This window comes from Octopus bimaculoides, chromosome 4 (assembly GCF_001194135.2).
Source record: "Octopus bimaculoides isolate UCB-OBI-ISO-001 chromosome 4, ASM119413v2, whole genome shotgun sequence".
Classification (NCBI taxonomy): Eukaryota; Metazoa; Mollusca; class Cephalopoda; order Octopoda; family Octopodidae; genus Octopus; species Octopus bimaculoides.
In genome coordinates this window covers 97,106,420-97,119,849 of record NC_068984.1, presented here as the reverse complement: position 1 = coordinate 97,119,849, position 13,430 = coordinate 97,106,420, and the positions used below count along the sequence as shown (strand labels likewise).

The 13,430-nt window shown below is 37.7% G+C and overlaps 1 protein-coding gene across 4 annotated transcripts in view; it reads right to left on the bottom strand.

Annotated features, from left to right (window-relative positions):
* Positions 1-13,430, bottom strand: part of LOC106882728 (uncharacterized) — a 176,770-nt gene that overhangs the window by 5,688 nt on the left and 157,652 nt on the right. For 3 of the 4 annotated variants that reach the window (XM_052967298.1, XM_052967300.1, XM_052967299.1), the window contains one exon: positions 11,148-11,260. In XM_052967298.1, coding sequence (XP_052823258.1) covers positions 11,148-11,260 — 113 coding nt within the window. The remainder of the gene's footprint in view (positions 1-11,147; positions 11,261-13,430) is intronic. The other variant, XM_052967297.1, reaches the window with a different exon arrangement.

Below are 13,430 nucleotides of genomic sequence, written 5' to 3'. Positions count from 1 at the left end.
TTTAACACACTCACTGCTAAAATTTCCACTCATTTACTTATTTATTTTTCTAAAATTTTCATTGCAACCTGCAACCTTTTCAACAGTTGTTGACTGTGTCCGTTATCCAAGCTGCATTCTTTTGTTTGTTTGTGCACATGTGTGTGGGTCAGTGTGTGAACGCAAACACATGTATCTATACATGCATGCATGTAAGTGTGTGTATGCATGTATGTGTGTGTGCATGATTGTTTGTATTCTGCATAGTCATGTGTTTGTGTGTGTCTGCATGTGTGTATGTAACTGTCTCCTTGTATGTGCATGTCTGAGTGTGTGTGTGTGTGTGGGTTTTTGTGACTATGTACTGTGTCTGTATGAATGGATGTGTGTATGCATGTCTCCATGTGTCCATGTGTGAAGTGAAGTGTGTGAGTATATGGTCATGTGTTTCAGTCTTCATTTGCGTATGTGTATGTATATGTGCATGTCTGTTCATATTACCTATGTAGCTATCTGTCTGTATGTCTATCTGTTTACTTTCATATCCATACACACACACATTCATACATATATTTTTACATAACTGAACCAAATTTGATGACAGGCATCCGTGCCAGTGGAGCGCTAACAGCACCATCTGAGCGGGATCACTGCCAGAGCCAGTGGCACGTAAAAGGCACCGTTTGAGTGCGATCATTTCCAGCTTCGCCTTACTGGCACTTGTGCCGGTGGCATTTGAACAAAACATTGGCTGACTCCTGTGCAGGTGACACATAAAAAACACCATTTGAGCGTGGCCATTGCCAGTACCGCCAGACTGGCCCTCGGGCCGGTGGCACGTAAAAAGCACTCACTACACTCTTGGAGTAGTTGGTATTAGGAAGGGCATCCAACTGTATAAACTCTGCCAGATCAGATTGGAGTCTGGTGTAGTCATCCACTTCGCCAGTCCCCAGTCAAATCGTCCAACCCATACTAGCATGGAAAGCGGATGTTAAATGATGATGATGATACACACTTGAACAAACACATATATATATAACATATTTACATTTAAATACACACCCATTACACCACTTTCTGTAAAGTCTAGTATTATACACTCTCCCTGGCAACAAGTGTAGGTGTGTCAACATTACTATGAGATAACCTCTAGAAGACACTTATGTCCATACATCTGTATAGAATATATTGCTTTTTCACCCTGTATCTCCAAACATTGTAAGAGGTAGCTGTAGCTGCAGTAGAGCTGTAATAACTTCATCTTAGCAAACAAGACATATTCTATAGCTGCATGTGGATGTAAATCCTCACACAAACACAACATGCAAATCTAACTTGTTAGGAGCTTACTAACCATATCGGTCAGCATTTGGCTCTATGATGAACCTAATGGACTTCTTATTCAGTAACTCCAAGAAATAAAGAGGAGTTCCTGGTAACACCCTGTACAGTGTCTTGGCTGCCGGACCAAATATAAACAATTATTTTACCAATTATAATTTCAGAAGTAGGCAACCTGTGCCTCTCTTAGGAAGTTTATTTTTCTCTTTTTCCTTGTTTATTACACTTCATGGCAACACAACACCACCAATAACCATCATGTTGGCACTTAATAAAACTGGTCAAGAATTTAGCTCTATCTGAAGTTAATAGATAGAAATGGTTTGCATAGATGACACAAGAAAAAAGATTTTAAACTGGGGGTTTTTTTGAGAGCTGACGTTTACAGCAAGCTGGCTTGGCACAGCAGGAAGTTTACATTAACAAGGGTAACTCTTAATAATTGACAAGTTGAGTTTAACAGCCATACGGGAGATATTGACAGCTAAGGGTTTACAATAGGGGTCACATTGACAGTCAAGAATTTATAATCATATAGGTTACATTGACAGTGAAGGATTTTCTACAATATGAATTACAATGAAAGCTGAGGGTTTACAATACAAGTCACATTGATAGCAGATGTTTTCTGCAATATGAAGCACACTGACAGTTAAGTATTTATTAAATATATGGGTTAAACTGATAGTTGTGGGTTTACTACAACAAAGGTCACATTGAGGTTTATCATTTTGGCCACATTGGCACCAACATGAATGACAACAATACTGGATATTTCAATACTGAAAAATTATGGCACTATAGGTGAATGCATTAAAGATATAAAGCTATAGTAACATGACACAACTGTTAAATGGAGGTTTAACTTGTAATGTGAATTGTTAATCTATATAGATTCTGTGAGCTTGGTTCAACAATTCAGGGATACAAAACAACATGGCTCCTCAACATAGCAAAATGGTAACAACAAGAACACCAGGTGTCAACAGTTTAGAGAGCAGCACAAAATTGACCGTCAGGTAAGTGGGTTATACCAAATATAACATATAACTAGAGAGGTATGCATATAAACAACTACATAAACACACATACACACATATGAATCATACAACACAAATACTGTTGTGGACAAACAAACCAGTTATTCCGGATCCTTCTGTAAGATACAATAAGCACAAAACCCCAACTACTGAATAAATAACAGCAGTTAGCTGTGTAAAATACAGTAAAGACATAAAAAAACCCAACAAAAACAGAGGAATGTATTATATATGTGTATGTGTGTGTGTGTGTATATATATATATATATATATATACACACACACATATACATACACACACACACACACAGACATATATAAACATACAAGACATATATATATACATACACATACACGTGTGGATACATACTGTATATACATATATACACAATATACTCACGTGTGTGTACGTATACACACACACACATCCCACATATACATATATACATACACACACATACATACAGAAAAAGAGACATTTACAGAAAACAGAAAATGAAACAAGGAAAAAATAAAACAGATGAACATCAGTGTCAACTGTTGATTCTCAAAATAGTAGAATTAATGCAACAGGTTGGTGATTTATTTATTTCTTTATCATTTAACTAAAATAGCTGAAATGGTAATGGATCACACACACACAGTTGACAATACCATTTGGAAGACTGTATAACTTATGCAATCACATTTCCTTTATCTAAGATAATATACAGGAGTTTTGTTTTTCTGAATGTTAAATAATAAAGATAAAAAGATGAAGAAGATAAACTATAATTGATGTACAATTTACTGTGACATTAGATTTACATGAAATGGTTTGAACAAAATGTTAACAACGATTTCTTATAATTAGCTAAAGAAACAGTTCGAATGAAAATGCTGCATAAAATGATTCAAACAATAGCAATAACAATAATAATGAAATGGTGCTCGAGTTGGATGGGAAATATTTTAGATGGGTTTAACTAATGAAGAATTCTAATGAAGGAAAGGAATTTTAATGACATCAATCATGGTGATCATTGTAGTTGTGCAATTCATCTGTAATTCAATTTTGGTGAGGATGTTTTATAAGTATAAAATATTTATAAGTATGTTTTCCATACTTATAAATACCACCACCGACACTGCTGCTGCTGCTGCTGGTGACATGTTTAGCAGCAGCAATAGTAATAGTTGTAGTAGTAGTGTTTTTATCCAACTAAGAGAAATATTCACTTGTAATCTGTTTTGAGACAACTTTTAGTTTGATTTACTAGACATAACAGTGAAACCTCTCTCAAATCAAATTGCATCATACAATCTTATTGTAGGTAGATATTTGATATGTAGTCCTGGATGTTAATAAATATAAAAATGTCATCAATGTGATGTCTCTAGTCACAATGTTGATTTGATTATAGGCAACTGGGACAAAAGTACATCTAAACTTGAGATATAGTTGTTAAGGTTAGGATTGAACTCAATTATTCATTGTAACTGTAGAGTTTACTTACCATGTCTTAGAGGTACAAAACTGATTTAAGACTAATGTGTCAGTATAAAACTGATTTTAGAAACAGTAACATCACTGAAGTCTCAAGGAAGGGCCAGTACCTATGACATTTTTTAGGGTCAACATGAATGGTGTGAGGCAGGGAGATTGGACATCTCACTTAGAAACGTCTGACAGAGTAGCCTCCACTAAAAGACATCCAAGGAAAAGGGGAAAGGAATGTTAACGTGTGTGATGGATTAAGTCTACCACTCAAGAATAGAAATAGTTCCCCCCCCAAGATTCTATACAGTTTCCATCTACCAAATTCTACTTACTTTCATCAATCTGTTCTTGTAGAAGATGGATTGAATCTGAAATATATTGTTTTTTCACCCTGTATCTCCAAACACATTGAAGCAAACTTCTTAATCACTCAGCTATGTCTACACTCCATTGTTATGTAAGTACTAGCACCTAGGTTTCTCTTAGTTTTGATTAGATCTAATTCTACAGAGAAACATGATGGCTAATATCACATCATTCACATTCATATTGTTTAGTGCTTCTCTTCTGATTAACGTTTACAGACTGAAATGATCTTTAGCAATATTTCAATTTCTCCATTTTTAATGGAAAAAATAAATGGATAGAATGCTAGAAAGTCTTTTAAGGTTATAATTTTTCAGATGATTATGCTCCATAATAAGAGATGAGAAATATTTCAATATTTAATGTACATTACATTTTAAAGTGTTTGATCTTCAATCATCAAACAAATCAATAAACAATATAGATGTAAATATTACAAAATGTTTTAAGTCTAAAGATGAAGTTGCATGAAACATAAATAATCAAAACTTTTTGTAATACCATCTTCCTGGCAATATATTTACTTCAAATTCTTCATCTTTTCTCAACCAAACCATTTCAGTGAAATCACACTGGCAAATCTCTATATTAAAAACTGTTGTTTAACCCCAGGTCAGCCATCATTGATGGACTTATGGTCACAGATGTCACAGTATGACCATTTGACCTTGACATATACTATATCTGAGACTACTTTATGCATATCATTCTTCTAAAAAGACATTAGTCTGTTTTGAGGAAGAGGTGGTTGCTATTTCTAGCACCAGATGGAGCAAATATTTAAAACGGGGTTAATTAAATCACACCTTTTACACAGCTTCCTTTCTTAAAATGAAAATCTCTACCATGTATATGTAAAAAATAAAACACACACACCCACACAAAAAGAAAACACCCAGCTTTTTGTATTTTCTTTTAATATCCCATCTAGCACATGCCTCCTTTTAAATATTTGCATTTTTTTGTATATTATTTCAATTTATTTCACACCTCCGAATTCACAATCTAATGCACAATAATCATATATGTTATTTAACAATGTACTGTCAAAAGCACAATTATGCAAATTAAGCTAACCACTGTGATGACAGCCTAATCTATGCCATAATATAGTGCCTTAATGTACATTATTTACATTTGACGGATATTTGTCCTCATCTTGTTTGTTGTTAACGTGTCTCGGCTGATTTACCCTCCAGCCTTTATTAGGTGTCTTGGGGAAATTTCGAACCTGGGTTCTCATTCCTAAGGTATTTTTTGATGTTATTATTATTATTCAGGTCACTGCCTGGAATTGAATTCGGAATCTTGGGGTTAGTAGCCCGTGCTCTTAACCACTATGCCATATGCCCGTGGGTAGTTATGGAGTGAATTTTTAGGGCTTATAAATCTAATATTTCCTATCTTTCCTTAATACCGGTTCCCATATGCTGTTCATATCTGCACTCGGTCTGCTTAGGAGGTTGTTGTGTCCTAGCATATGTGCTGCTTCTTTTAGTTTTCATATTTTCAACTGGTGTTCTCTGTCTATTATTTTAACTTCATCTCACAGGGGGAAGTGGTCTCCATTGGGGGTGGTGTTGATGCTGGTCATATTCTCGTCCCTGCACGTGTTGCCTGTTATAGTTGTTGTTGTTGTCGCTACTGCTGGCACTGCCATTGGTGTTGCTGTTGTTGTTGATGGAGTCGGGGCTGCTGGTGATGGTGGAGGATGTGGTGGTGGTGATGGTAGTGCTATTGCCACTGCTGGTTCTGCTGCTGGTGCCGTTATAGTCAGTGACAGAACTGGCGCTTCCCTCTGTGGCTGTTGGGTTCCAGCATGTAGGGCATGCAGTCCTTAAACCCACTGGCAGCTAGGGCCTCATGATAGTATGGGGCTGCTGCAGCGAAGGCTTCTTGGCTAGGGGAAAGGCTCGAAATCCTTTTTCTGATACCTTTTACCAGGTTCTTGAATACTATGGGTGGCTTATTGGCCACTATGATAGTAGTAGCAGAGGCAACGAATCCAGTTCCATCACTGGCTATAATGACAACAGTAGCAGAACCGGCAGTGGTGATAGCACTACTATCACCACCAGCATCCCTGACTCCATCAATAGCAATAGTAACACCAGTGGCAGCGACGGCAACAACAGTAGCAACATTAACAGCAACAATGACTGTGTCACAGGCAACATGCACAGGGATGACCAGCGCCAACTCCACCCCCAACGACGGCAACACCATCAGTGGTAATGGTAGCAGCAACAGCAACAAGCACAACGACAGAAGCAACAGGCACAATGACATCATGCATCCACAGAAGTCTGTGGGGCATTTCCCCATCTATATTTTAAAGAGGTCTCTGGCCAGCAGTGTTTGAGGTCTGAAGATACCCCGTAAGGCTAAAGCCCTTATGAGTGAGAAACCCAGGGTAACCCCATAAACCAGCCTACCCCACTTTAATATTAACTTTTCTACATCTTGAAATATGCTTCTCCTCTGGATTTATGTATTTCTACAAATGATTCTATATATATGAAATCGAAATCGAACTAAATTCGACGACTGGCACCCATGCCAATGTCGTCTCCTTCATTGGACACGAAACTCGCCTTCTGGCATGTGTAAAGACATTCGAACGAGATCGTTGCCAGTGCTGCTGGACTGGCTCCTGTGCAGGTGGCACGTAAAATACATTTTGAGCGTGGCCGTTGCCAGTACCGCCGGACTGGCCTTCGTGCCAGTGGCACGTAAAAGCACCCACTACACTCTCGGAGTGGTTGTCGTTAGGAAGGGCATCCAGCTGTAGAAACTCTGCCAAACCAGATTGGAGCCTGGTGTAGCCATCTGGTTCACCAGTCCTCAGTCAAATCGTCCAACCCATGCTAGCATGGAAAGTGGACGTTAAACAATGATGATGATGATATATATATACACACACACACACACTTATGGGAAGGGTTGATTAAAGAAAAGTAAAATGTTGTGAATGGGATGTGAAACATAAATACAAACATATACATGCACATACACATACATAGAGCAACTAAAATAGGATGGTGTAATTAGGTGGGAGTCATCAGAATGGGGCATGTATGTGTGTCTCTCTGCACATAAGAGAGGAAAATTTAGTTAAAAGAACAGTAGGCAACTATGAAACAAGTGTAGTACAGCTGATAGCAGGAGGAGGAGGAGGAGGAGGAGGTGGTGGTGGTGGTGGAGATGCTAAGCAGGAAGTGAGTGGTGGAAGTTGTCACACATCACCACCACCAGTTGGGTTGGACTACAAGATGGGCAGTAACACTACTACAGAGTGGGCAGCTTGGAACTAGGTGCACCAATCTGACCTGGAATTGGTTGTGTTTTTGGGATTTTTTATGTGGTACTTCCTCTTCACCTAAAAGGGTCACCAGGGGTGGCACCATTGCAAGCCAGGGTGTTATGTACAAGGGTATATTCTGGAACAGAACATGAGGAGAATGCATCTGAATATATGTGTATATACATACGTATGTATTTGGGTGGTGAGTGAGTGTGTGTAAATGTCAAACAACAAGAATGGTGACTAAAATTTCTTGATTTGTGTATTAAAGCTACCATTGGTTAAGAAAATATCTTAATATCCCAGCAATTTTTCAAGTCAATCACATGGAGGATTGGTGTTCATCTCCAATTTGTATGTATATATACATATATGTGTGTATGTCTGAGTGTGTTTGTGTATACCTTGTTAGTTAACTATATATTTGAGTCAGTGTGTTTGTGTATCTGTGTGTGTTATATATATATATATATATATATAACACACACAGATACACAAACACACTGACTCAAATATATAGTTAACTAACAAGGAACTTGCACTGCTTTTATCAAGGTTACAGAATTTCATTTGTACCTAATATCATAGGTGCACTGGAATATGTAACAGATTTACATAAAATCCTTGAAATGTTGGGGATTCTTCAAAGACAAACAAAGTAAATTGATTCATATCTTCCAAATACAATTGATTAGTGATGCTGTGAAGTTTTGTAAAGCATTCCATAAGTTCCTTATTTGAATTTCCTGGAATAGACACATATGAGCAATCACACCTATACATAAAAAGTAATAACATGCACATCTATTACCTGAGTGCAAGTATAAACCACATACACACTTATACATGCATACACACAAACACACACACACTGAGACTTTCATGAATCCTGAAACTGTTTTAATTTAAAGAAGTCCTGTCATTTTGTTAGTGAGTCACTTGAATTCTGTGAAGAACTTAAACATATCGCCATTCACACACACACAAACCAACATGGCCCAGTGGTTAGGGCAGCGGACTCGCGGTCATAGGATCGCAGTTTCGATTCCCAGACTGGGCGTTGTGAGTGTTTATTGAGCGAAAACACCTAAAGCTCCACAAGGCTCCGGCAGGGGATGGTGGCAAACCCTGCTGTACTCTTCCACCACAACTTTCTCTTACTTCCAGTTTCTGTTGTGCCTGTAATTCAAAGGGTCAGCCTTGTCACACTGTGTCACGCTGAATATCCCTGCGAACTACGTTAAGGGTACACGTGCCTGTGGAGTGCTCAGCCACTTGCACATTAATTTCACGAGCAGGTTGTTCCATTGATCGGATCAACTGGAACCCTCGACATCGTAAGCGATGGAGTGTCAACAACAACAATATATATATAGACATACATACATGTCTGAGTATATTATAAGTCTCTCTATCTATCTGTCTATCTATCTATCTATACATATATACACACATAAACATAAAATATAGTAGATGCAAGAGGCAGGTGTGAAGCAAGTAATGAAGAAAAGGTGGGGATATTCATACCTCAGAAATAAATAATGTTATAAAACAAAAAAGACAAAGATAAACAAGAAAAAATGAATGAAATTGTAAAATAAAAACAAACAAAAAAAAGAGGTAAAATGAGAAAACACAAGTTACAATATTACTTAGAATATGGCAGGATTACATGATTGATTGATAAATGAGAGCATGAAATAACACCAGAATAAACAATGCAGAAAGTATAATGACAAAGAAATTGAATTAATCTATACCTAAAAATTTATGTATCTTTATGCTAAGTATGTATATATATGCCTACCTACCTAACTATATGTCTCCACCTATCATTCTCTCTTGCTCCATCACACTGCTCACAGTGTTTTTTTATTCAATCTCCTTGCCAACAGCCATCATGTAGCTACCTATCGCTCTCTAACTAAATCAAACCAGCACCTATCCAATCATACATGAGCCATGGCTTCTTCCAATTCCGTTTTTTGGTGACATATGAAAGATCCTTTTATTTTTTGGAAAAATAGAGACATTTCACTTCCTCCTCAATATTTTTTGCAAAAAGATGTAAAGTTGGCAATGTTGTCCATTATTGTAGATATTTTTTATCATCATTGCAACAAGCACCTCTCTGAAGGGTCAACCTTAGGAATGAGAAACTGTTTCCACTGTGCCGAATGTTACAGAGTTGACTAAACCATTACCCACATCAGGAACAAATGCCTTTGACTTTCGCAAAAACCAATACAAGTTGTGGTGACATGATGAGGTAGTGAAAGTGTTACATTGGAGACTGTGTGAAAAGTGGGGGCTAGAAAGAGGCAAGACTTTGTATGAGCACAAACCACAGAAAGTGGCAGAGTTGGAAACCTGCAAAATCCTGAGGGATTTCCCAATCCAAATGGACCAGGTCTTGAGCACAACAAGCCAGACCAAGTGGTGGAGGACAAGGTGAACCACAGGTGCTCTATAATTTATGTTGTATGCCCCTTTGATCCATGACTATTCAAGAAGGAAGGCGTAAAAATAAACATAAACAACCCTTTTAAATATAAGATAGCTTGACTGAGGAAAATGAAGGTGAAGATAATGCCAATTATTGTTGGGTTCTTGGGGACAGTATTAGAAGGCATTAAAAGGAATCTAAATCCAATGGGAATAGATTGCCCAGTAGAACTGTTACAAAAGGTTTGCTTCCATGACATGGCCAGAATCATTGAAGTTTTGGATAGCATTGTACTGTAGGCTGCAGGTAGCAAGCCTGCAATGCATGCAGGACCCAGGAGTTCCAATAAAAGTTGAGTTAAAAGAACAATAATAACAATCCTTTCTATTATAGGCACAAAGCCTGAAATTTTGGTGGAGGGGGCTAGTCGATTTCATTGACTCCAGTACTTATTTTAATGCCGAGTGAATGGAAATAATGTTTTTTTTATATATTAAATAATAATAATGATTTCAAATGTTGGCACAAGACCAGCAATTTGACTCCAGCACTCATTTTACTTATTTTATTGACCCTGAAAGTATGAAAGGTAAAGTCAATCTTCACAGGATTTAAACTCAGAACATGAAGGTGGATTTAATGCCACTAAACATTTTTTTGCCCAGTGTGTTAATGATTCTGCTAGCCGACTGCCTGAATAATAATAATAATAATAATAAAAATAATAAAACAAAAAACAAACAAACAAACAAACAATAACAACAAGAGCATTTAGAGAGCGCAAACCTCCGCCAAGGCAACACCAATGTCCTCTCAATGATTAGTCAGAGGTGATGTTTAAAATGAGAATATCTGAAATAAACTCGACTGCTCTCACAAACAAGAATACTAAAAGTGAACCCGACCGCATTCAAAAATTTGGGGGAGGGGATATTTGATTATATCAACTCCAGTAATCAGCTGGTACTTATTTCATTGACCTCAAAAAGATGAAAGGCTAATTTGATTTTGGTGGAATTGAACTCAGAATGTAACGAAGGGCAAATACTGCTAAGCATTTTGTCCAGTGTGTTAACAATCCTGTCAGCTCACCACTTTAAATAATAATAATAATAATAATAATAGTAATAATAGTAATAATAATAATAATAATAATAATAATAATCAATGTTTCAGTATCTTACGTACATTTGGTTTTTTAGGCAATACACCTTTCACAGTAACTGTCTTTGCTGTGGTCGTTGTGATCTGAGGAGCAACTATTTTTTTCAAAGTTGTGACTTCTACTGCTTTTACAGCTGCTGATAAAGAAAAAAAGAACACAAGTAAAAACCATTATAGTCTCAGGAGAAATACAACACCATAGATTTTCTTCAATTTTAATATATTTTTTTATAGATTTTAAGAGTATTTTGTAAAGATTTTACTCATGATTTTGTTTGATTTTTTGGTTGGCATTGCAATCATGATACAAAAATAAAATACCTTACACCAAATTGATAATAACTGTAGTAATGCTAAAACGTTAAGAATTTACTTTGCAATTATGAGATCTCAGGTTCAAATCTACAGTGTGGGATCTTAGGCAACTGTTATTTCTAGAGCCTCAGCTTGACCTATGTCTTGTGGATAAATAGAAGCCCATCAAATGGATTGTAACTAATTTAAAGATCTGACTTTGTCACAGTGTCGTGTTTGGGAATTATGTTAGGCACAGGAGTGGCTGTGGTAAAAAGTTTGCTTCCCAACAACATGGTTCTGGGTTCAGTTTCACTGCATGGCACCTTGGGCAAGTGTATTCTGCTATAGCTCTGGGCCAATCAAAAACTTATGCATGGATTTGGTAGATGGAAACTGTTACAGTCTCCTTGCCTTGACATATCAAATAAATAGCTGTAAACAAGTGTCATTGTAATGGAAGTGGTATCCATTTCCGATATTCTGTGAAAACATGTCAGGTTATAGGGAAATATTTCCCAACTTGGAAACAGGGATGGTCGGTGACAGGGAAGACATCCAGCCACAGAAAATCTGTCTTAACAAATTCTGCCTGATCCATGCAAGCATAGAAAAGTGGATGTTAAAACAATGATGATGATGAAGTAAATGTCTCTATGGTATTTCACTTATATGCAAAATCAATGGACCTGATTTTCAGTTGAAAATTCTGGGGTCCAATACAGAAATAGTATGATGGAATTCATAATGAAAATAAATATTAAATCAGTAAGAATTTCTTTTAAGTATTCATTATATATGTATGGCGTAAGCTTGCAAGAAACGAAGCCAGTATGCTCCGATGGATGTGTAATGTAAGTGTGCATACTCAACAGAGTGTAAGTGCCTTGAGAGAAAAGTTGAACCTAAGAAGCATCAGTTGTGGTGTGCAAGAGAGACGATTGCGCTGGTATGGTCATTTGGCGAGAATGGATGAGGATAGCTGTGTGAAAAAGTGCCACAGTCTAGTGGTTGAGGGTACCTGTGGAAGAGGTAGACCCAAGAAGACCAGGGATGAGGTGGTGAAGCATAACCTTCAAACATTAGGCCTCACCGAGGCAATGACTAGTGACCGAGACCTCTGGAAATATGCTGTGTGTGAGAAGAACCGGCAAGACCAATGAGACCATAACCTGTGGCCTTTACCAGGGTTGTAGCCAGCCCACTTATGTGTACCTTTCCTTCTTTGGACACAAAACCCTGCTTGCAAAGACCTGTAGAGGCAAGTGAAGTCGAAATCGAAATTGAATTCAAAAGCGAACCAAATCCGACAACTGGCACCCATGCCAACCTTCCTTCATTGGACACTAAACTCTGCTTGCAAAGACCTGTTGGGGCAAGTGAAATCGAAATTGAACCAAACTCAATGACTAGTACCCGTGCCAATGGAGTGCTAACAGCACCATCCGAGCGGAATCACAGCTGTCTGGTTTCCATGCTGGTGGCACGTAAAAAGCACCATTTGCGCATAATCGTTACCAACATCGCCTTACTGGCACATGAACAAACATTCAAGTGAGGTTGTTGCCAGTACCACTGGACTGACTTCTGTGGAGGTGGTACGTAAAAAACACCATATGAGAATGGCCGTTGCTAGTACTGCCAGACTGGCCCTTGTGCCGGTGACACGTAAAAGCACCCACTACACTCTCAGAGTGGTTGGCGTTAGGAAGGGCATCTAGTTGTAGAAACTCTGGCAGATCAGATTGGAGCTTGGTGCAGCCAACTGGTTCGCCAGTCCTCAGTCAAATCGCCCAACCAATGCTAGCATGGAAAGCGGACGTTAAACGATGATGATGATGATGATGATGTTGATATATATATATATATATATATATATATGTTCTTTTACATGTTTCAGTCATTTGGCTGTGGCCATGCTGGAGCACCACTTTGAAGTATTTTTGTCAAACAATTCAACCCAAGGATTTATTGTTTAGCAGTACCTATTCTATTGGTTTCTTTGCTGAACCA